At 40.8% G+C, this 24,862-nt stretch overlaps 1 protein-coding gene across 1 annotated transcript in view; it reads right to left on the bottom strand.

Annotated features, from left to right (window-relative positions):
- Cfap54 (cilia and flagella associated protein 54) overlaps nt 1-24,862 on the bottom strand; it is a 353,322-nt gene that overhangs the window by 240,385 nt on the left and 88,075 nt on the right. Inside the window, exons 23-27 of the mRNA XM_023716586.1 lie at nt 17,338-17,474; nt 14,367-14,514; nt 12,241-12,396; nt 8,600-8,722; nt 1,398-1,523 (exon numbers count right to left, since the gene is read on the bottom strand). Coding sequence (XP_023572354.1) covers nt 1,398-1,523; nt 8,600-8,722; nt 12,241-12,396; nt 14,367-14,514; nt 17,338-17,474 — 690 coding nt within the window. The remainder of the gene's footprint in view (nt 1-1,397; nt 1,524-8,599; nt 8,723-12,240; nt 12,397-14,366; nt 14,515-17,337; nt 17,475-24,862) is intronic.

Here is a 24,862-nt window from a genome sequence, read left to right as displayed (position 1 = left end):
GGGACTTTGGGTGGATCGAAGGGCCCCTACCTCTGTAAACTGTCAGTCAAGCAGCACAACTCCCTACCATACCAGAAGCTCCAAGGCAGGAGGTGACAGCCCTGAACCCCACAGTGATGTGGAGCAACCGAGTCCTGGGTCAAAGCCTGGATGCCGTCTCGGGCCTCTGAGAGTAAATACGGAAAAACACACCAAGTGCGTCCAACTTAATCGCACACTCTAGAGAAAACAAACTCCTCCACCAAAAAAAAACAAAAAGAAGTAGCTTCTTTAAAAGTTACTCAGTAGTGTAGTGGTGATTTGTGAAGCTATGTTTTGTGTGAAAACCAGATGCTTTCTTGGAAGCAGATAACATAAGCAACACTACCTTTCTGCCTCACCATGTACGAAGAGATGAAAGTGGGGCTAATCTCACCCAAATAATGCTGAGCAGGAACATCTCTACCCACACACAAGCTACCGAAAGGGCTTCATGTAATTTCTAGGGTGCTACAGAAACCCAGAAAATAAACATTTCAAAACTTGATTTAAACATGCATTTAACCCACATAGCTTAAAGGAAAGGCAACTAAGGTGCAAGCTCTTATAAGACCCATGCCTAGAAAGGACATATTAAAAATTAGTCTAAAGGTGCCAGCGAGCTAGCTCAATGGCCTAAAGCGCCTGCTTAGGCAAGTATAAGCAAGTGTGCAGAGATCGCAGTTCGATCCCTGGCACCACATGCCACACTAGCCCGCCCCTAGGGCAGGATGAGCCAGCCACCAAGAAAAAAAAGTCTAAAAATGAGCAGTCTCATAAAAAACAAGACTGTAAATAGTACAGTAAGTTTCAGAATCTGCTTTGAACACAAGATGGGGATGAGAAAAAAGAATGAAGGTGTGTTCCACACATCTCCAATTCCCTACTATGGCTGTAACTATTGTATACTGCAAACACATACTAATAAAAAAATAAAATTTATACTTTACCAAAAGCTCTGCCATAGGTTTACTACATTCACTGACACCCAAAACAATAAAATCCTAGATTCAAAAGGGACTGTAGAAGGCTTTTGGTGCACCTTCTGTGGGCACAGGAAGCTGCCCATTCTTACCTCAGTGACGGTCACTACAGGTGACGGGGACTGGTGACATACCAGCACAGATGCCCCGTCCACTTTCTGGGCCACACCCACACAACTGTTTTTAAACTTCTAAAAAGCTGTTCATCACACATGTAACTTTTCTTTTACTACAACTCAAAACATGTTTAAAAATCGAAAATCTCTCTTAACCATATTACTTTTCTTCTACATAAATGACAAATTAAAAGCTGATCAATTTTCTAATATATTTATTTACATACTAAATGATCTCCAAAAGACCCAACTATGTATCAAAATAAGCAAAAACAATTACCTTCTCGAGCATGTCTTCTTCACTTTTGCCAAATACAGATTTGCACGCTGGTGTGATGTCCAACATCTTTTTCCCATAATTTATAATCATTACTGCTAGGTCATATTCCTTCCATGAACGCAGAATCTAATTAAAAATAAGTATTAATTATCTCTGCTGGACACTCTTGACAATTTTCAAGTGCAATGCATCATCTTTCACAAACTCCTAAGTGTTTCAAAAGTCTCATAAATGTTTGAGGTCTAAGAAGCCCTCTGCTTTTGTTAAGGGCACTGAACATTTACTTCTAGAATCATATTTCTCTTAAATTAAAATGTACAATTCCACTATTATAATAAAGAAAGAATTATAAGATAGCATCGTGGATGAATTCCCAACAACTCTGGGCCGAACAGCTACTTGTTTTTTTGGTACAGTAAGTTAACTATTTAAGTAAACATTTCCACTCAAAAACTCCACATTGAAATCTAGCCATGAAGCACTGTGTTTCAAGACTCCATGGCTTCCCGTGGCCAAGCCATTTCCCAGAATTCCTGTCCTCATCTGATGCACAAAGCTTCACCCTGTCATTAGAACTTCAATCCTAATGATCAGCTCCCAGAAAGCTTCCTTGGCCAGCAATCTGATTTGCATACACCTCACTGGAGTAATGATCAAAAAAGGGGCATATACCCTGCCAACCAGCTCCTAATGACTCCTCCATTTTCACATAAATCTCTCCCCAACTCCAGGCATGTAAGGCTGATCTCACTGGAAATCCTGTAGACCTCAAAATTCAAGCTTCCCTACATGCATCTTCTTCCACTTTACCTAAAGGATTTTGCTCATCCAGTGTCAAGAGAAAGTGTTGTGTTCTCTCGGGTGCCAGGAAGGTGGTTGGGGGCTAGAGTCAGCCTTTTCTTTGCCTTCCTTTACCCCTCATCCTACCGAGACTCCCATGTTTCCAGTTCTCTTCCATAAATCACATTTGAGTCTTTTCCATCCTACTTCCCATTTTTTCCATGCTTGTTCAGTTTATCTTTTCTTACCTAGCTCTTACAATAATTTCTTCTTTCTAAAAGAATGTCAGAGGCTGCAAAGATAGCTCAGCAGTGTAAGCACCTGCCTGGCAAGTGCAAGGACCCAAGTTCCATCCCCGGTACTGAATGCCATGGTGGTGCATGCCTATAATCCCAGCACTGGGGAGGCTGAGAAAGGAGGATCACTATGAGTCTGAGCTGCGTAACAAGACCCTGCACCCAATAAATAAATGAATAAAAGATTTTTTAAAATTTAGAGTAATGTCATTATGATGTCATCCCTTGGTTGGAATGCTTCAGTGGCTCCTCTTCAACTACAGAAAATAGCCCCTCATCATCTGTGCCTGTTCACAGGTTCAGCTTGAAAGGCAACTCAAATACTTGAATCATGTCTTTTGCGACTAAAGATGCATTTGATTCTATTTGCAAACTATAACATTGTTTGTTATCTTCTGATCATTTGCTATATTTGCCTTTAAACTTTGTTTATGGCGCTTGCTATGAAAATCTTTTAGCCATCCATAATCTGATTATATTTTTCTGGGCATTTTATGCCTTGTTAAGGAAGGTGTCCCCCGATTCCAAGGCCAAACAAATATCTCTGAATCCAAATGACTTTGATTTTATTTGTGGTATGAGGTGTTTACTTTCAGATAGCAAGTTATACCAACTTACTCAGCTACTTTATTAAATAAACTATTAAAATAGACTATCACTTGCTCATGCACCACACTGCTACTTTTGCCAAATGTTAATTTCTTCTGGAGACTCAGACTACTACTCTACTCTCTAGTGTGGTCCACTGCACAATTTGCCTACTGTTCTAATATTAATGCCATGTTTTAGTTAGGTGGTCTTATAGTAAACACATACACTAGTAAGAATTTTTGAATTATTTTAACTAGTTCCAGAAAAAAGTCTAGAGAATCTAATTAGAGCTGCATTGAGTTTTAAGTTTAGAAGAGTTTGCATGGGGATAGTGAGGTGGCTCAGTGGATTCAGCACCTGCTTAAGCAAGCACAGGGACTCCAGCACCACATGCTGTGCCAGCCCAGCCCCCAGGCGTGCTGAGCTGGTCACTGAGACCAGGTGTGGTGGTACACACCTATAATCCCAGCACAGAGGAGGCTGAAAACAGGAGGATCACCACAAGTCTGAGCTGCATAGTGAGACCCTGCACCAATAAATTTAAAAGAAAAAAAAAAGCAGTTGTATGTCTATGACCATAAATCTTTATGGTCAGGAACTTGGTATGTTCAGATTTTATTTTATGTCCTTGAATAAGATTTCACAGTTCTTTCATTTAGTTCTTTGATGCTAAGTTTTAAATACTGTATGCTATACTTGATATATTTAACCCACTCTATTTCTAACTGACTATTGCTAGTGTCTTGTTTTGTTTTGCCTTTTTGAGATAGGGTCTCACTAAGCAGTTCAGGCCAGTCTTGAGCTCACTTGGTAGCCCAAGCTGGTCTTGAACTCACGACAATCCTCCGGCCTCAGCCTCCTGAGTGCTGGAATTTCAGGCGTGCCCCACCACTTCCAGCTTTTTATTGCTAGTTTTTTGTTTGTTTTTGTGGAATTGGGGACTGAACTCAGGCCCTTGCGCTTGCCAGGCAAGTGCTTATTCTACTGAGCTATCTCCCCTTGCCAGTATTTTAAAAACTCACTTTCTAAGTATCTCATACACAATTATTTTGTATATTCTCTTTATAATGCTAATAACTTTTAACAATTCTTGTGGAGTTCTGTGAACCCCTACAATTACAAATAAATTATACTTTTTATTTCTACATTATAAAGTTATTTCTTATCCTTATCTATTACAGAAAAGAGAACCTCTGGAAACAGAACTTCACTGTTATGAGTCAGCATGTTTCTCATGCCTGATTTTGAAGGAAATAGCTTCAGAAATTTGCCATTTAGTATGATATTTGCAATAAAATTTGGGTAAATATCTCCATTATTATTCAACGGCTCCCTTCCTAACTTATTAGAAATTTTATTAGGAAAGGTTGATAAGTATTATCTAATGCCTTTGTGGCATTTTCATAAAATCTTATTATTCTTGTCCTTTAAATTGCTGTAGTAAAAAAAATCGAATTTTGTTTCAGTTCAGACTTTATTTCTTTTCTCTCTCTTTGTAGCTCTAGGGATCAATTCTGGGCCAGACTTGGTCTTTAATGCTCGACACTGAGCATGTTCTTCACCTGGAAAGTGACCAGCTGCCACCCAAGAGCAGAGAGCAGTGATGACAGCCCTGGAGAACGCGACCTGATGCCTCTCTTTCTCCTGACTAATATTTCGAGCCTTGAACTCTGCTTCTTCTAATATGGAAAATAACACCTTTCTCCCTTCATTTTGTTTGCACTTGCTTATTTCTCTACTCATTAATTTTCAATCGCTTTATCACTTCATTTTTAGTGCATTTCTCAAAGTAATCTAAACCCATCCGGTGTTCTCTGTTCATTTTATTGCTTCCATCTCAAATACTATCTTTTGGGGCTGGGGAGATAGCTCAGTGGAATAAGTGCTTGCCTGGCAAGAACAAGGTCCTGAGTTTGATCCCTGGTACCACCAAAAAAAAAAAAAAAAAAAAAAAATCAAATACTATTTTGTTTTCTTACTTTTCATTTTGCTAAATCGATCATTTGTCACCCTCTCCCTTTCCTGCTCCTGCTTCCTCTTCCTCCTTCCCCCTATTTATTTCTTCTCCCTGTCAATTTACAAGTTCTGCTCCAAAGTTCTGCTCATGGCTGCATATACCCAAGTTATCCTTTATTTTTTCAGAGAAAATAATAATTTTAAACTACAATACTCTAGTTTCTCTTAAGAGCATATAAATCTTGCTTTTTTAAAGAACTACCTGCACTGCTATATTTGTGCTTGCGTGTGCGCGCGCGCACACACACACACACACACACACACCCCATGCTCCAAGAATCTACCTGCATCTGTCTCCCCCCACTGCAAGCAGAATGTAAGTTTTAGTTCTGGGTTCCTAATAAGTTTTCTTTCAAGGATGATTCTCTTTCAGGAATCCCTACTTAGCGTTTCTTTACAAAGTCCTAGTCGTGTCATTATTATCTACTTAATTTTAATAACCTACATTGCAAGACTCACTGCTCCCTTTCTCCAGCTCCCTTTTGTCTGGCCCTGCCTTGGGATTTCTGCTCTGAATCAACTGTCCTTCGGTGGCGTGTTTCCTCAAGTGTTCCTCAGATAAGTATGAGGGCAGAATATTTTCCAAATGCCTGTGCTTCTAAAAGCTGTTATTTTGCCCACACAAATGAGTATCTTTCCCAGCGCTTTTGGAGCCCCTCAGGCATCACAGTGTTTTAACTGGTACGGTTGCAGATAAAAAGTTTAAAGCTAATTGATTAATTTTCTGTTGCAAACAACCTGCTCCTTGAGTCTCAAAACTTTAAGATTTCCCCTTATCCTTTGACTTCAGGAATGTCGCCATCTCTCTACAGGTGTCTTTTAATGGAAGAAGAATTTTTTTTTTTTTTTTTTTTTTTTTTTTCGAATGCCCTTTAAGCACGACTGGCTGTATTGTTTTTTGGCTAGTTGAGGCTGCCTTAAGGGCGCATCTGGTGCAGCTCGTGGACCTGGGGATTGAACTGCAGTCCCCTGTGCCTGACTGCATTTGCCCAAGCTGCGCTTTAAACAACTGAGCTATCTGACAGGCCCCCAGGTGTCTTTTTAAATTAAAACTGTTTGGGCCCCAAAGAGCTCATTTCTTCTCCATTTGTTTTTCTTTTCAGTCTCAGACTCTCATTATTTTTATGTTCCGACTCGTGGCTCTGCCTTCTGAATTTAGTGGGCATCTCTAGGTAACTGCTCTGAACCGTGTGGTGTTTCTTGAGCTCCAAGATTTGACTCAAGAAACACTATAACCATAATTTCCAGCTGTTTCATTTTTTCAATGAAAAATCAAATCTGTTCAGCTACAGACAGTATTTTCTTTGACTGGTGTTTGTATCCCCTGTGCATGTCCATAAAAGTCTTCTTTGCCTTTTTTTTTTTTAACCCTGGTTATCTCTGATATCTGCCAACATAGCCAGAGAAAAATAACACAATCAGGTTGTGTTCTGCTTGCGCCCTTGCCCTAAGGGGACTGAGTTTCCCTGCTAACGGTTTACATTCCTTCACATCAGCACAGATGTGGTGGTCACCAAGGTCTCTCTACCTGTGGTAAACCAAGGGCCAGCAGACACCAGGAACTGCCAGAAAACAATGGCTCCCTTCCTGAGGTAGAAAGTGTTAGCTGGCCTGAGGGTACACTCACAGAGGCCTTCTGATTTCCCAACTGAAGTTACAGACCCATCAGCTCACCTACACAGCACTCTTCTGAACCTCAGCACAGATCAGAAAGGCCCTGTGAGAACCACATGAAACAGGAGGACAGATATGGGTGTCTTCTCTTTGAGGAGATTCACTCTACTCTGTTACTCACCTTTGATGAACCATGTTGTGTGGTTTTTAAGCCAAATAATGAGGATAAATAAGCCCACCTCTCTGCCTCCGTCCCTCCTCCATTCTTTCTAGTTTCCAAGGTAAGTGAGTTCCCCTAAGATGCCTTTGCCCCAGCTAGCCTGGCCTAACACACCCCTCCAGACCTTGCCAATGGGCCTGCTCAAGCTATTTCAATACTTTGAAACTGAAATTAAAAAAAAAAAAAAAATGCCAAGGATGTGTACTTAAACTACCATCTACTAAGAACCCTCCTTCTCTACCTTAAAACAAACAGCCTTCCCACAAACATCTGAGCTATGACATTTCCCTACTAATTCTTTTCATTAACTAAAGGCTAAAATGAACTTCGCTGTTTCAATTGTTTTTGTGTATATTTGTAAAATAAGCAAAATCACATATATGGGACTGTGTTGACTCAGCTGTTCCACATGAATGCTGGAGCCCATCGAAACTCGCTGAGTCTCCAAGGCACCTGCTTGCATGATTCCTCACACCCTTCACCTACACAGCTGGTCTTCTTCCATCTACTTACTTAACTCTTCCTCCTATGCAGGGGCTTCTCATCTAAAGTTGGCCCAGCCCAGAAACCTCTCTCTTTGTACTGCTTTCTCCTTTGCTTATGACACGTAAAGCTTCAGGGATTTATGTGCGCATTCATTTTCTGTATTTCCCACTAAACCATAAGCATTGGCTTGTTTTTGTTTTGTTTTCATGAATTTCAATGCATGTGAGTTTGTAACTCTTGCTTAGCAGAATTTGAAGTTGCGTCTTCTAGGCGATGCCTTCTCTGGCTGTCCCAACCCTTGGTGATCTTTCTGCATCCAAGTTTGTGTCACCACCAACCACTCACTATCCAAGCTAGACATCATGTCATCCATTCAATTCCTACAACAACTATGAGGTTCTGTCTATATCTTATTCTAATTCAAATTCAAATTCTAAGCACATGGCAAATGTCCGAAACAGTATCTGACACAAATAGGCAATCAGTGAATGAATGGAATAAAGGAATGAAATTAAAATGAAAAACAAGCTTATATTCTGGTCATGTACACCCATGTGTTCTTTCTGGCTCAGATCTCTGGACAAATCATTCTTAATCGGTGGAGTCTAGATTCGCCTCTATAGTTTGGCCTCCACTGAGTTCAGAGTCTGCACACTGACTCAGAACTGTGCTCACAGTCTGCACAGTCTGCCGGTGCCTTGGACCTAACATCATTTCCTACATCCTGATCCACAAGATGATCACGTCATGTCCTTGTTTACTGACTGAGCCTTTCATCTTCATCGCATGGCTTGGTCTCTGGTACCTTCTAGGCCTGCGCCCCCTAACTCCACTTCTGAGGGAGGAACTTCATGTTGGCCTGCTGGCTCCTGAGCTCACAGCCTAGCAGTATAACAACTATGTGATTACTGCTTCAGGGTTTCAAAAACATATGTTCTGTGGGACTGTAAAATGCCTAGAAAATTTATGAACCCCATTTTAGAAGCTTAAAGTTTTCATCTTGGAAGCACAATTTCATCAAAGTTCAATACAGACAACTCTTCCGTAACATTTAGATTTTACATTTGCTTTTGATATAAAAACACTTTGTGATGCTATTTTTAAGCATTCTAATTACTGTGATTAGAAACAGTTTGACTTCTAAATCATTACTGCTCCTACATTTTATGACATTAGACAAAAGAAAATGAGAGAAATACCTTTGTTAAATAGAAGATACAACAAGCTATCATGTGCTGCACACTTTCAAAACTCGAAATGTTTTTTTTCAAGTGGACAATATTTGGCAGTCCTTGCAAAACCACTACACACTTTATCAAGATCTAAAATACAGAAGCACAATGATTTTCATGATAAAATATCACCCTTACTCATTTTAAATTTTATATTCAAGTAATGTGAGTCCCCTAGCTGGGCGTGATGGCACAGGCCTATGATCTCAGCACTTGGGAAGCTGAGGCAGGACAATCACTGCAAGTTCAAGGCCAGCCTGGGCTACACAGTGGACTCAAGGCCAGCCAGAGCTAAAAAGTGAGATCTTGTCTCAAAAAAATAAAAAAACCATGTTAGTCTTATGCCATAAAATCTTATCAATAATTACTTATAAATTGTTTAGTATATATAAAAGAATGTATATAACATTGATATATTCAATTTTCAGATGAGCCATTCACCTTAAGTAACTTAAAGACTAGTGAAAACCATAGTATGAGTTTAGGAATAATCATTAAACTAAGCACGTTTTGACAGGGGTAAAAATGACATATGCTAAATACTGCAAGCATACAAGAAGCTGAACATCACACTCAGGCATGGGAGAATCTTCCAGAACCATACAGAGGATTACGTGGCATAGTAAATACCATAGTGATTCCAGGTCCTTGAAGGAATATTTTTGTTTAAAATTAAACCAAACATCCATATCCCTGAAAATCAGTTAATATTGGTGTTTACTTCTGATTCTCTTTGCTTTCTACTTTACAGTCTTGAGTTTGATCAAGAGCCAGATGATTAAATTTAACTCCAATACCGCTGCACACTTCTGTATTACTATCAGGAAAACAGTGCTAAGATTGCCGCAATCCCTTCATCACTCAGATTACCCAAAGGCACATACTAGTGCACAGATGTCAATTCTTTTGAGGCTTGTTTATGGCTTCAAGCTACAATTCAGGCCATAGTGTTACTGTTTCAGGATGCTGGTGGCCACTGTGACTATGCTTTTCCATCTGTCCCCTCCATGCCTGAAACTGTACCACCACATCCCCAAATCATGTGGACACCTTCCCGCTAGTTTTCGCAAAGTTCCTATAATCACATACACATGCGCGCGTGTGCGCACACACACACACACACACACACACGGGAGGAAGGTTGTTCTTATTTTGCAAAGTGGAATTTATACACACTTCTCTGAATGCTGCCATTCAACTTCAAGCCTGTCTTTGGGAATGTTTCTCCAATCTACAGAAACAGCTCTACCTTATTGCTGTGCAGAGCTGCATATTACCACTTGGCACAGGTCAACCCCAGGTTATGCAGCCCCAGACGCACGAGTGGCACTGTAGTGGCTGAGGCCCTGCAGTCTGGTGCTGCTGCTCCTTTGCATCTCCAGCTTTTTTGCCACCACAAACCCTTTATACATACTCAGGTGACCACTACGAGTGGAGACTGAAGACCCAGCTCTGAGAGACAAGCACAATCTTCCAGATACAGTGTCCCCTTCAATCAATGCTATTATGTGGCATGGTGTCCCCACTAAACAGAACACCCGGATGCAGGGCACCAACAGTGCAATAAGCAATCACATTTTACCAACTAGTGACTTTAATTTATGGGATAAATAATACAGTGGGATTGCTCTGTTAGATAAACATGTTTAATTTTATTAAAATTTTGTTCTATAAGATAAATCACAAGTAAAGGAACTACTGTGTCAGGTATATTTGTTCTTAATTTTGTTTAAAATTAGATTTACTTTAATTAAAATTAAAGTTGCTCAGCCAGGTGTGGTGGCACATGCCTGTAATCACAGCATTCGGGAGGCTGAAGCAGGAGGACTGCATCAAATTCAACACCAACCTGGGATACAAAGTGAGCTCAAGGCCAGCCTGAACTGCCGAGTAAGACCCTGTCTCAAAAAATAAAATAATAATAATAAAATAAAAAATAAAATAATAATAATAATTAAAGTTGCTCAATCAAACTCTGAAAGTTCAGGGCCGGCCAAATAACTCAGCAGATTAAAGCACCTACTAGTAGGCACAGGGGCCGCAGGCAGGCACAGGGGCCGCAGGCAGGCACGGGGGCCGGGGGTTCCATCACCGAACCTGCCGTGCCAGCCCTGCCCCTGCCCCGAGGTATGCTGAGATGGCAACTGAGACTGGGCGTGATGGTGTGCTCGCCTGTAATCCCAGCTGTTGGAAGGCTGTAAACAGGCAGATCACTACGAGTCCAATCTAGTAGTAAGACCCTGAACACCCTGTAGACCCTTCCCTAAAATACAAAACGAAAAAAATCTGAAGGCCAAAAGTTTATAATGATTCACATTTCACCTGTCATAAATGAAAATGTCTTTGTTGTCCATTTTCACCAGCAATGAGATTTTCAGATCTTACTGTATCGTTAGTTCAATGTGCATTTCTATGAACATTCAACTTGAGCATCTTTTCACATGCTTCTCTGCTTCTCAGATTTACTCTCCTATGACCTATTTATTCATATCCTATCCCACTTTTCTATTAGGTTATTTCTATCAGGTTAGATCCATGTGCAAGATTCTTTATCCTTCATCAATTTTGGATTCTTTTTCCAAATCTGTAAGTTCTCTATAATCTCTGTTAAGGTCCCTTGTGTCACACATAGCATTTCTGTTTTAAAAGTTCGGTCTCATTTCAAACCCTGCACTGCATAAGTCACCTCCTGAGATTTTGTTTTTTCTAAATGTTTCTGCTTTATTTTACCTATAAATATAGTACAAACCGAGGTCAAACTGCATCTTTTTTCATGTGACTACCTAGGTGTTGGGCCACTATTTATTAAAAATGTCCATCTCCCATTGAATGGGAAAACCAACTCAGCCAGGGATCTTGGGAAAAGATCTTAGATAAGACTTGCATAAAATCACAACCCTCACCAACACCCTTACTTAGTTTGGTCAGATATAAAACGGAAGACCCACTAAACTGCATCTAGTCTCCTGATTCATAGAAATTACCCAATAATAACTGTTTATTCTTTTAAACCTCTAAGTTTACAGTGATTTCTTTAAATGCACACACAGTAACGCACTGGTTCACAAGTGCTTCGGTTCACAAACAGAAGCATTTGGCAAAATTTTGCTGTGGTTCATGAACTCCACTCTGGCTACCACTGAACCTTACTGGGAAACTTGATTTGACTCACAACTAGAAACATGGAATGAATTCAGTTTGTGAACCCAGGCACTGCTATATAATAGAATTCCTTTAGCCAAATCAACCCATTTTCCACAAATCCCACTTCTTCCATTATCCCGTATGTTATGTTAGATTATTCTCATTATCTCTATTTTCCCCTGATGATGGCTTTAATGATATGCTTTAACAATATTTAACCATAAACAGCAACAAGGCTGAATGTTCTCAGAGAAACACATCTTTTATTCCTATTTATGTTTTCCAAGACATAAAATGTATTAAAATGTTCTCCAGTTAACTTGGGAAATTTCCTAATACTTACTCTTGACCTACTTTGTTCTTTACAAGAGATATACAGTTTTCCTTTTCTAAAATGAATTATTGAATTGCCTTGGGTTTTTTTTAAAAAAAAGACCCAATTTGGGGGTGAAGGATAACCTTACCTGAACAACAGGTACCAAAGGAATATTGTGATATATTATAGGAGCAAGAAGTCCATAGCACTGAGTCACAGCTTGTAGGGCATAACTGGAATCATTCAGGAAGTTGCTAAGTTCCAGGGCCACTAAAACCCTCTCACATTCCATCAGCCTAGCAATCTGGAAAGAAGCAGGCTTGGTTACTTAAGCCTAACATCAGATGCTTAAGTTAGTAAATGTCTAAGGAGAAGAGAGGGTAGGAAATGAGAGCTTTGTGGCTTATCAACACCTTGAATGTTGGCATGAAGAAAACCTAAAGTCACAGACAACTCTACAATAATGTCACATGTAAGTAATTTAAATTTTTAAATATTTTTAATCTTGTATTTATTTGTTTATTTGGTACAGTGTCTCACTACACAGCTTGAACTCCCCAGTGCTGGAATTCCAGGTGTGCACTACCACACCCACTTTTGGTGGCCAACATGATATGCAGTACTGAGGATTTAACGCAGCTCCTTTGCCAGGCAAGAGCTTAGACCACCATGCTATCTCCCCAGCCCAATTATAGGGGTTTTTTTTTAAAAAAGCAGGAAATTAAAAAATTTACCTTATTGCCATAAAACTTTGGATCAGATCCCAGCTCAGCTTTGCACAGGGGCATGCTAATCACTCAGGGAGCATCTAGTTCACAAGGTTTATTGGCTCTAAATTTGCCTAGTCTATTTCATTCCCTTTGAAGACTGAGGACACCAAAATAAGAGTAACTAAGGTGACTTGCAGAATTTCCAGTTTTAACCATGTCTAGTGCAGGCCTCCCTGGAGCAACACCTACAATTAGCTCAGATTCCAGAAAAGCACAGCCTCACAGTCCACCCCATGCTGTGCTCGCCCTTCATAAACACAAGCAGTCATCCCATGGGAACCAAACTGCCTGCAAGCCACAAGGATTCCTCCAGAGCTATGAAACACCCAGGCAGATAACGATCAACTGGATCTGACCTGCCTCAGCAAATCCAGAAAAGCTACCTCATGCTGTTGTGCGTGGGCCATTCTGATCCTCTCCACCATATTCTCCCTTCTTTTCTAACTCCACCTAATAAACCTGCCTATACCTCCCACTGGTGAGTCATGGAAATGCTTTTTCTGTGGTGAAAATCAAGAACGTACTTGGAGGTCAAGTTGAGATACCCATGACTTAGTTGAGGGACCTCCTCTTACCCAGTCTGGTGACTAGAGGAGCAGTTTGATAGTTGTTGAGCATTTGGGGGTAATAGGACAGTGAACTTGTGTTATGCAAAAGGTCATTTATGTCCACCTTCATATCCCAGAAGCTTACCTTGTGTCATGCAACAACTAATTGATTAATTGAGAAACAGGGAAAGAAACAACTGCAAAAAAAAAAAAAGTTAAAGCTTCCATGTCTATGCTAAGTAAACAAGGAAAGGGAAAGAATGGAGAGAGAGAATGAAAACCAAATGTAGGATTATTATTAAGAGTATTATAGGGTTGCAGATGTACACAGAGTGATGTTTGCAGTCACCATGAGAAGCTATCAATAGGAAATATTTAAATTCCTGCTCCTGCACAGGAAATCAATGCTTTAATTAAAAGTACATGGCAGACTGACCTATAAAGAGCACTGAAAATAAGTCTAAGATATAGATGTGCTGCTGGCAGGCATGACAGAGCACTCTTGCGGCAGGAGGTTCATAGGTTCAAGGTCAGCCTGAACTATACAGCACAACCCTGTCTCCAAACAAAGATATTAAAAAGGCAACAGGCAGAATAGCAAGCAGATCAAGGTGAAAACTTTCAAAAATTAGAGAAATCATGTGAAATGAAACCATAGTGTCCTCAGAGGTGCTAGAATTACAACGCATTTCACTTTATTCATTACATGGTTTTGAATTGTGAAATATGTACTATTCTCATACACAAGGAAAAGGATAAATGAAAGGAAAAGAAAAGATGAACTCAGGCCTCAGAAGCCTACAGAGGATATCAAAATAATGCAATGCATTCATACTATGGCCTCTCAGTCCCTTCACAAGACAGGACACACAATCCCAAAAGAACATGAACTCAAAACCACAGGAAGCAAATACAGTGAGAGTGACATGTTTTCTTAGTCACTTTAATTCACTTACTTGTTGAGCAGGGAAAATTTCATTGCCCTTAATGTTATCACAGAAAAGATTTTCTTCTTTAATTTTAATGTCACTTGTTACAAAGATATTCCTAAGAAAAAGGTATAAGAGGATAGAAGAAGTCTCTGCCAAGATACCTGGATGTAACCTGCAAAAGAAGTACACGATATTATGGGTAGAAATGGAAGACTTACTTGGCCTGTGAGCCCGGCTTTGTAGATTCATTGCTCAGTATCTACGACAGCAACAAAATGTATGGAATAACTATTCTTATACTGCTGTTTAAATTAAAATTTAAGATTCTCTGTAATAAGACCACAATTAAGAAAGATGCTGTAATAGTCCATCACAAGCACACACACACATACACACACACAAACTATTGTGACAAATTTCTGATTCTTATATGCACAGCTATTTTCTATCAATGCAACAAAATCATTGTAGGATTAAAAAACAGGACCAACATTTCAATTAATGAACTTCCTTAAAATAAGGGGCATTTACAACAAACTCAGCTATGATTAAAGAAACAAAGACTTAATAACTCTTGGATTATTTTTAATTATCTTTTCTAAATTGCTGTCAATAGTGCCAACCACTGGCAAAGGCAGGAAATCTGCACTCTTCTTTCTGTTTGCAATATTCCTTCCAGGGCCTTAGTGGGAAACCAACCACACTCTGAGGCATCAGCCCCGGCTCTCTTGTCTTCTCTCAATCCCCACAAAGCAGGTGAAGATTCAATGCAGAAATTCATGCATGCAGATGACCACCACATTCAACTTTGAACTGCTCGTTGCTGGGGTAATGTTAAGCTCTCCATCTGTACATCTCACACTAAAATTTCAGGTATCTTGACCTTCCCGGTGACCTTCAGCACCTTCAGCCATGCACTTAGCCCATTCTACTACTTCCTGGCTCCATTTCCTTCCCTACCCTGATCAGTCTTTCCAAAAGTAACCTTTCTAGCATTTGAAGTTGTTTCCTACTTATTTCTTGCAATAATCAATTTGCCTGACCTTGCAGAGCAACCACTGTCTAATGTTCCATCCCTGACACAATAATCACTCATTACTTATCCATGTATTCATTCAAATTAGCATTTTGTGAATGCCTACTGTGTGCAAGTCAGCATTCTAGGCCCTAGAACATAAAGCTGAAGCAGAGTCCTTAGACATTAAAGTCCTCAGCTTCCCTGCACAGCCATATTATATCAGCTGAATCATTAGTGTTTTTGAATAACATATCTATATGAATAACATATCTATGAACAATATATCTATTCATATCTATGAATCTAAAAACGTTGGCTTCTCAGGCCAACAGATATAAATGACATATTTATTTCTACATCTAGAAAATGTTGTTAAACCCCCACCCTAGCTGCTTCACAAGACTTGTCTTTGCTTGTTCTGATCCTCCATTTCCATTTATTCCTTAGCCAAGTGCAAAGTGATTTCTGGCCCCCCCACCATGAAAGGGCTCCCTTGAATTTACCAGTGGCCTCCTGATTGCTAACTCTAAATGCTTCTTTTTAGTTTTTGTCCTTCTCGACTTTTTCTGTTGCATTTTGACCTTGCACTAGAATCTGATTTGCCTGGCCAGTCCTCCTGAAGATACTCTTAACTTCCCTTGGCAATGCATTTTCCTGGATTTTTTTTATTTCTTAGGCAGCCCATTTTTGATACCCTTCCTTGATTCCCTGTCTTGTTTCTGCTCCTTAAATATAAGCAAAGCTCTGGGTTTGTTCTGGCCTTTGATCTTTTCTGCTAAAAGGCATTCCCTGAGGGACAGTGCTCCTTTTCAAGATTTTAATGATGGCCTCCACAGATCATTTCCAAATCCCTGCCTCTACCCTACACTTCCTCCTGAATATCAGCACTACCTAAATGTACCTATTGGGATCTCATTTCCACAAAGGCATCCAAAGTCAAAATATATTCATAGTCACACTCATCATCTTCCTCCACATTCATGTGCCATCTCTCTTGTTTCCGTAGCAATCACAGGCTTCCCAGTCCCTCAACAGTAGGAATCTCAGTCACTTTTCACACCTTTCTCCCTTAACCTACCAGGCATACAGAATCCAAATCCTACGCCTCTCAGGTCCTTCCCCCAGCACCCAGCATCCTCCAGTGTGGTAAACTCTGCATTTGTTTAATCAAAATACAATGATACTTATAATGCCAATATGCATTATCAATACCTTGCTTCAACCAGAATTTGCAACTTTCAGCTCATTATCTTTAAGAAGTGAAGGGTTTCTCTTACTAAAGAAATTTCAGGTATTAACAAACAAGGATTCTTCCAAACACGGAAGATTTCAAACTTTGTGTTGAACCAACCTGAAATTATACTAAGGTCATTTTGGGCATTGCTCTTAAACTTTGTTCCTTTGAGAAAAAACAGCAGTAAGGTCAAAATACAGCCTGCACTTTCCTACAGCTTTCACCAGCCCATTTGTAGCTGCTGCTAGTTTAAGCCTGGGAATCTCCAAAGCAAAAGAAAAGCCTTTGTACTATAACATCCACCGCTGGATGCTGCCTGGCCTTCACCCCACCCGACTTTGCTGTGTTATGAAAGTCTCCACAGATATCTGGGTTTTCTGGCATCATAACTTCGGTTACTATTTCATATTCTTGGTCCACAACCTTCACGCACATGCCTTCACTGTTTCCTGTGACCCTAGCAAGGACTCAATACATCAGAATGTCTGCACTCCTGTTACAACTCTAATAGAAGCAGCTTTACAAGAGCTACCTTATCGTGAAGTTTTTCATAAGCTTCTTTTTTCTGGTACCCAGCATCAAACTCAAGGACTCAAACATACCAGGCAGGCACTGTGCTGCCGAACTCCAGCTCCAGCTCCCTTATTATGAAACTGAAAATACATGCTCATCTTCACAGACCCACCATCTATATTTTTAGTCATGTATATTAATTAATACCTTAAAATAATATGGCTAATTACCTTCTCTGTGTAATCATCATCATATTGTCTAGAGAAACACAGGACTGCTCATCCTGAGATGGAGAAGCAACAAAATAATCCCAAACAGGTGAGAAAACTTTCTTAGCCAGCTCATAGTGGCCGATCTGATAGGCAACCTGTAACAAAACACAAGGTGCTCTCGTGTGATATCGGTATCTAGGCAATGCACACTTCAGGCAAGCACCCCGACAGGGCTCAGCACACACAAGTGTCCTACACACTTACTCACACTTGCTTCACTGTGCGGCAGAGCTGCGGTGAGGGAATGACAGCCACTGGCAAGGGAGACAGACGCATTTCGAAATCTCTTTTATTTCTAAATTGCATGGAAATCTGAAACTCTGTAAGGATGTTTCAAATCCTCATAAGCAAAACAAAGATCACATCTGAGCCAAATTAATTTCATTTTCATCTATCTCAGCAGCGCACTCCATTTATTATAGATACTGTTATAATGAACAATCTGTTCCAAGAGAAACAATCAGATTTCCCACACTCAATATGTGAGAAATGCTTCATTCTTTTTCTGTTTTGACTGACAGTTTCAGAGCTTTTGTGCAACAAAGAGTTCACCACTGAAAGGAGTAAAGAATAAAGCAGAAACGCCTGCTTAGAAGTCATAGTATCTTTCAAGATTAACAAATTCAATGTCAGGCAAAACAAATCATTCTGCTGATGACAATTAGAAGCTTGGGAGACAAAAAAAAAGTCATCATCTTACCTATTTCTTTTGGTAGAAATTATTTATTTAAATATAGTTCTAAAGATAATTCTATGTAAATACATATATAACAGTATAAAAATCTCACCAAGAGAGTTATATGCTACCTCACATCCTTTGTGGAAACAGGTAAGGGATGGTGTACAAATGAATTAACTCAATTAAGCAGGTAAAGGACATGTTACCCAAATATTTTCCACCTAAAGGTCAGAAATTTTCTAATCTACCAAATAGCTATTCATAATCAACCCACCAGCTGAGCTGCTCCTCAGTAAACTTTAAAAGCTTCTACTCTGTGCTAAGCGCTGGAGGCATAGCTCCCTCAAAGAAGAAACTCCCTCAAAATAGTTTCAGACTCCATGTAACTGGCTGGAATCAAGATAAAGGAATCAGCCACATGAAACCTCAGAAAAAGCTATTTTAAAAAAATCACATAATCATTGTGGAGAAGGAAGCCTTTAAGGGGGACACAGAGCAGAATGATAGAGTGCAGATTGAATCTGAGAAGAGAGAGTGGAGAAATGGGCCCAAGCATGAAGAAAAACGGGCACATGATGGAGAGCTTAGAATGGGCCATGACTTCTGTCCAAGAGGCATGCAAGCCAGGTGGAACACGCTGGCATGCCAAGTCCTGGACTCAGCACACTGTGTGCACTGTCAGAGTGACTCCTCGTACACTCTAGGACAGGAGCTCTCCTGCTCTCCCTGCATTATGGAGGAGGAAACGAGGCCACTGAGAAGCTGAGCTTTTATACCCAACCTGAGGAAGTGCTATCTCATGCAAATTTCATATATAGTAAAAATGCTACAGCCAAGGTTTAGACCGGTACACAGTGGATTTCTCTGGATTGCATCTGTCAAACAAGCGTTGGACAAAGTTATCACACCATGTAATTCTATGATTTACTGTGGAAAATAACAAATGATGTGTGAGAGGACTGATGAATCTTGAATTGACTTTTCTCCATCTTAAAATACTGTACATCCTTCTAAGACTGTTATTTGTTGCAAAACAAGAAGATGCCACATAAACACCAAGGTTTATGAACTCCAGGGGCCTTGTGAGTTTCTACAGAGGAGTGTCAGGACATCGGCTGGTCACAGGTGGCTAACCTGGTAGTGTTGTACAAAATAAATTTTAAGAGGGAGTGAAATTAAAATGAGAAAGAAGCATAAAGGACTAAAGAAATAATTAAGTTCAAGAGATTCCTCCTCTTTCTCCTCCATAAGGAACTTTCACTTGGCTTCCAGAACTCTCTTTTTCCTCCAACGCCCACACTCTTTCTCGGTTGCTCTTGCTATTTCCTCCTCTCTGCCTACACTCACTTCCTTGGTGATACCACCCAGGCCCGTAGTTTTGTCATGTAACTATTCTCAAGCCTTCCTAGACTTCCCTCTCACATGCCAGATCCCCAGATTTTGCACATTGTCCCACCCGGCCTGCTCCAAAGTGAATTCTGGCCACGCCTTCCGCCAGCTCTACGCCGCCCACCGCCTTCTGCAGTTCAGTCCATGTCAATGCTCTCCTTCTGCACACTCAGTAAATACCTTTGACTCACTTTGTTATTAAATAGTATGAAATATTCACTTGGACTATTTAATTCTAACGTTGTTATCTCTACCAGGAACTCTCATCAGCTTTCTTCCAAACCTACCCACGATCTGGCCCCTCCTCATCACCTCAACCACCTTCTCATGAGATAGAAGCAAGAAACCACGCTTCCTCCTTCCCCCTTACAGTCCACTTCCAACCCAGCAGCCGCGCAAATCCTTCCAAGCAGCATTTACATGATGTCACAGCGCTGCTGAAGATCAAGGCACAAGCCAAAGTCCTCCTAATCACCTGGAAACTTTGCCTGCTCCACTGCCAACCAGCATGAGCCACTTATCTTGTGCTCTCTGACTCAGCCTCCCCTTCTCCAAGGTCCCTCTGGCTGGCCAGATGGGTCTCCCTACCATTTACCAGATGTAGAGGAAACACTTCTCAACGCCACAGGGCCTTTGTTCTAACCAGGCCTTCTGCAGACCCTCTTCCCCTAGAGAGCTGCTCCCTCGGCTCCTTCCTGTCTCGGCTCCAATCTCACCCTTCTTGATTGTCCTGTGTAGTACGACAATCTATCTGCCCTGCATCCACCTCACACTTCCCACTCCCGCTTCCATGCTCTACTTTTGCTAAAGGATTCTTTTTGGCATACGAGGCTTTACTACTGACTGCTTTTATTGTCCATTTCCTATCTCTTACCATATTTGCTCACTTCGTTGAGAACAGTATCCCCTGAAGTACGATCGCTGGGCCATGAGCACCGTCTAGGAGCTCATTAGATACACAAAATTCTCATTGCCTTGTTTCAACAGCACTTCAAATTATTCTGCTGCACACACAAGTTTTAGAATCACTGACCTCAAACAGTGCCTGGCACAGAGTAGCACCCAACAAATATAGTGGTCAATAAATTTACAAATCTTCCTTTCCTTAAATTGTTCCACTCCCCTCAGAGGATAACACTCAGCAATTGTCCTATACTATAACTTGGCTGATTGGGCCAGGGTGAGCTCTGGTCTCCAAGTGAGTATTCCACAGCCCTTTCGCAAAGCAAGATGGGCCGCCACTCAAGGTTTGGTGCTAAGGTCAAGGCTGACGACATTCCACACACCAGGAGGATTTCAGAGAAAGTCACTATTTACACAAGAGACTCCCAGGGAGCAAGGGAGGACACAAACTTGTCTGAACTGGCTTAGACAAAGCAGAGAAAGTGGACCGGGCCCTTACAGAGGATGGGGAGTTGAACTGGGCAAAGCCCATGCCAGTGAGAAGGTTTAAATTCCCATGGGCACCACAGGAGATGACTGATTCAGCCTCCCATATACAAAGGAAAAGAAAGGCGAGAGTTAAAAGCAAGTCAGTGGTTAAGCATCCAGGAGGAGGCCAGACTCTTCAGTATAAGGGTTGAGCTAATTAGACACTTTCCAATCAAGACTAGAATCCTGACTACAAATTCATCGAAAGCTGGCTAGTTGATCTCTGTGACTGAAATTAAGGAACACAGAATTCAGAAATCCCATATTTTTCTTCCATAACACAGAAGAAAAGAAACTCAATCTTTAGGGAGAAAAAAAGAAAGCAGATAGATAAAGAGAACTAAGGGCACAGGACCTACAGCTGCCTGTACCTTTCCAGCTCCACGCTAGGCTAGTTCCTCGGCCCATAGTTAGGGCTTTGGCTCAAGGCTTAAATCAAAATTACCTAAGTAAAGGCTACCACTGTGGTGATGAGATAAGGAAGACATTTCACAGGAAGGAAAGACAACAGGTAGCGCAGAACCTGGCACAGAGTAGACACTGAGTAAATAATTCATCAATAAAGAGATGAGTTCCTCTGTGAAGCAGGAACATGGTGTGGCCCGCACCTCCCTGTCTCCTGCTGGGCCTGTGACTGCTGATGGAGGGTCTGTGTGCCACTAACTCTGCCTGGGGACCCACAGGAATCCAGGCAGAGAACAAAAGAAAAATGGTAGAAAAGAGAAGCCAAGAGCAGAGGGCAGGGAAGAAGCTGAGGTGAAGACAGGGCGCAGAGAAACGATCGCTCCGCAGTGGCTGGCAGGACGGGATGGGCACTGGGTGGGCATCTGATGACTTCCCTAGAGCAGACAGAGCCCTAGACACACGAAGCAGCCCAAGGGTCAAGCCAACCACCAACCACCCACTGTGGAAGGAACCCTGATGAAATTTTTAACCTCTTCAACGTACTGCTTCTAGAATATAGTGGGACTGGCAGGAAAAGGATTAATCTGTTTCCTTAACTTTAAAATGAAAGTAACCATCACACTTCAGAGAGTTACTGCTAAGGAGCAAAATAATGAATTTTAAGTTTTGCTTTCTTTCTAATTGGCAAATAATAAGCATATATGTTTTTAGGGTAGAGTGTGATTTTTAAAATCTGTCTACTTATTTATATGGCACAGCATCTCACTATGCAGCTTGGACTCCTAACGATCCTTCTGTCTCAGCCTCCCCAGGGCTGGGATTACAGGTGTGCACCACCACACCTGGTTTTGGTGGCAGGCACAGTATGCCCTGGGTTCTGGGACCAGCACTACATGAGGCACCAGGGATTGAACCTGGGTCCTTGTGCTTCCCAGGCAGGTGTTTAGACCTCTGAGCTATCTCCCCAGCCCTAGAGCATAATTTTTGATAAATGTATATACATTGTGGAGTGATCAAGTCAGGCTAATTAGCACATCTGTCATCTCAGATACCATTTTCCTGTGGTAAGGACATTTGAAATCCTTCTTTTTAACTACTTAAAGAAATTAGGGCCAGGAGAAAGCTCAGTAGAATAAGCACTAGCCTAGCAAGTGCAAGGGCCTGAAATCAATCCCCGGTTCTGCAAGAAAGAAATTAAATATGTTATTAGCTTTAGTTAACTGTGTTGTGCATTAGAACGTCAAAACATACTCCTAAATGCAAACTTATACCCACCGCCCAGCTACAGATCTAGCCCCTTGCCCACCTGCATGAGCCTGGCCTCTGACGGCTACCATGCTACCCTCTACTTCTCTGAGCTTAACTTTTTAGGTTCCACACTTAAAGGAGACCATACAGCATCTGTCTGTCTGTAACAGGGCTATGGTTTCATTCACTTAAGGTCCTCTGGGTTCCTCCACTGACTCACTTGCTTTTTAAGACTGAATAGTATTCAGCTGCATGGCTATCATCAGAGAGATGCCAGTGAAGGTCACAATGAGAAAAAATTTTTAAAAATCGCAGTGAGATATCACCTCACATTAGCAATATACAGGATAATGAATTGTAATTTTTTTTAATGTATTTGGTTGTTGCAGGGTCTCACTTGTGTAATCCCAGACTCCCCAGTACTGGGATTACAGGCATGAGCCACCACGCCTGGACTCTGATTGGCTCAGCCAGGCCTGAGGGTGGGGCTGGCTTGGCGCGTGGTGCCGGGGATCAAACTGCAGTCCCTGCACTTGCCTAAGTTTGTCTAGGCAGGCACTTTAGCCCACTGAGCTGTCTTACCCACCCCAGGATAATGAATTATGAATGCCTGGCATACCTGGCACACAGCTCTGCTCATCCACTCTTTGGTTTGAGAATTCAATAATGCAATAGAATGTGGTATGTAATCTTGTATCCACTTTACAGACATGAAAAATGGGATGAAGCAGCTTTTCTAAAATCATTATTATCTCTAAAGTCAAGGTTAGATTCCTGCTCACAGATTTCTACTTTTCTGTATCTTATATTACATTATTTATCCATTCCCAACTTAAAGAGAAATAACTAACAGAAGCAAAGCCAAAAAAGAAATAGTCACAGAAAGAAAAAAATCCTTAAAAATCTTTCCAGATAAATTACATTGCTAGCTTTTTATATTAATGGAAAAAAACCTGTCAGAGTCCCCTGACTTTTATTAATGATTTCAAACTAATGTTGACTAACAGTTCAACCTAAAATTTCAAAAATAAGTTCATAGTACACTTATTAAAATATCTTTATATTCTACTATAAAATATTTATAATGCTATATTTTAAAGAACTTCATTGTGGGGCTGGGGAGATGGCTCATTAGAATAAGCGCTTCCCTAGCAAATGCAAGGGCCTGAGTTCAATCCCCAGTTCCACAAAAAAAAAAAAAAAAAAGAACTTAATTGTCCTGAAACTAAAAACTAACCATCCTTGTGAAAATTAGATTGGACTTCCAAAAGAAAGGCATAATAAGCTAGAATTTAAAAGCCTAAATTTAAGTTACAAATTAAGAGCGTTTAACAAATGAGAAAGTTTTGCTTTAAACGCTTCACATTATGCGAAGGAGTGCCCAGCAAGGGTCATGAGCGAGCCGCGCAGCCGCAAATCTACTATCAATGAAGAAATGTGGGTCATTACTTGCCGACACTTCTCATTATCCCGGCAGTATAGCTTGGACTTAGTCTTATTAACTTGCAATGAAAGTTCTGCCAAATGGAGCTCGAGAGTCAAACCACTCCCTGGAGAAAAATTAGGCCTTGATGAAATATTCGGTTCCCTACAATAACTCCATCACTGCAAATTGAGGAATGTATTAAATTCCAAAGAAATCAAAATACCAGAAAACCATGAGCAATATGATGTGCTAACCCAACGCTAGACAAATCCTAGCAATTCTCTCAATTTAATTTTCTGGGAAAAATGTGATGATATAAAATGCCCCTGAGATCTAAGTTTATAATACTGATCAACTATTATGACAAAAAATAGCACAGTAGAAATAGGATACAATTTACAATAACCATAAACATTACAGCCAACAATACCCTTAAAGTAGACGCTCAAGGCCTAGGTTAAAAGTCACATCAGCGGCCTCATCAGCGGTGAAATGTTTTAAGTCCAACAACAGCTACTTCAGCAAAAACTGTTAATTCATGAGTATGTCCAGAACTAAGAACACCAGCTATTGAGGGTCTACTGTGTGACCAGTCTGCAGTGAAATACTGGGTGAACGTAACTCCGTGTAATGCTCACATCAGCCCTGGGAGACGCTGCTGTTATAAGAGCTGCACTTTTATTCCCACTTCGCAGATGAAAATTCCCTCCTCGGTATCACACAGCTACTGTTAGGAGCTACAGTTTGAACTCAGGTCTGCCTCTAGTGCCCCAGCAAGTTCCCAGCTCTAAATTTACCCTAAAAACAATTTGTGCACAGTGGTATGCATCAGAGTTTCTTCATGAGACCAAAGGACTAGAAAGTACCTAAGTGACAAGCAGTGAAGAATTACTAAGTAAACTATG

The sequence above is a fragment of the Octodon degus genome, unplaced genomic scaffold (genome assembly GCF_000260255.1).
Source record: "Octodon degus isolate 3935 unplaced genomic scaffold, OctDeg1.0 scaffold00004, whole genome shotgun sequence".
Classification (NCBI taxonomy): domain Eukaryota; kingdom Metazoa; phylum Chordata; class Mammalia; order Rodentia; family Octodontidae; genus Octodon; species Octodon degus.
Note: the sequence above shows the minus strand (reverse complement) of the source record. Positions and strands in the feature narration are given on the sequence as shown.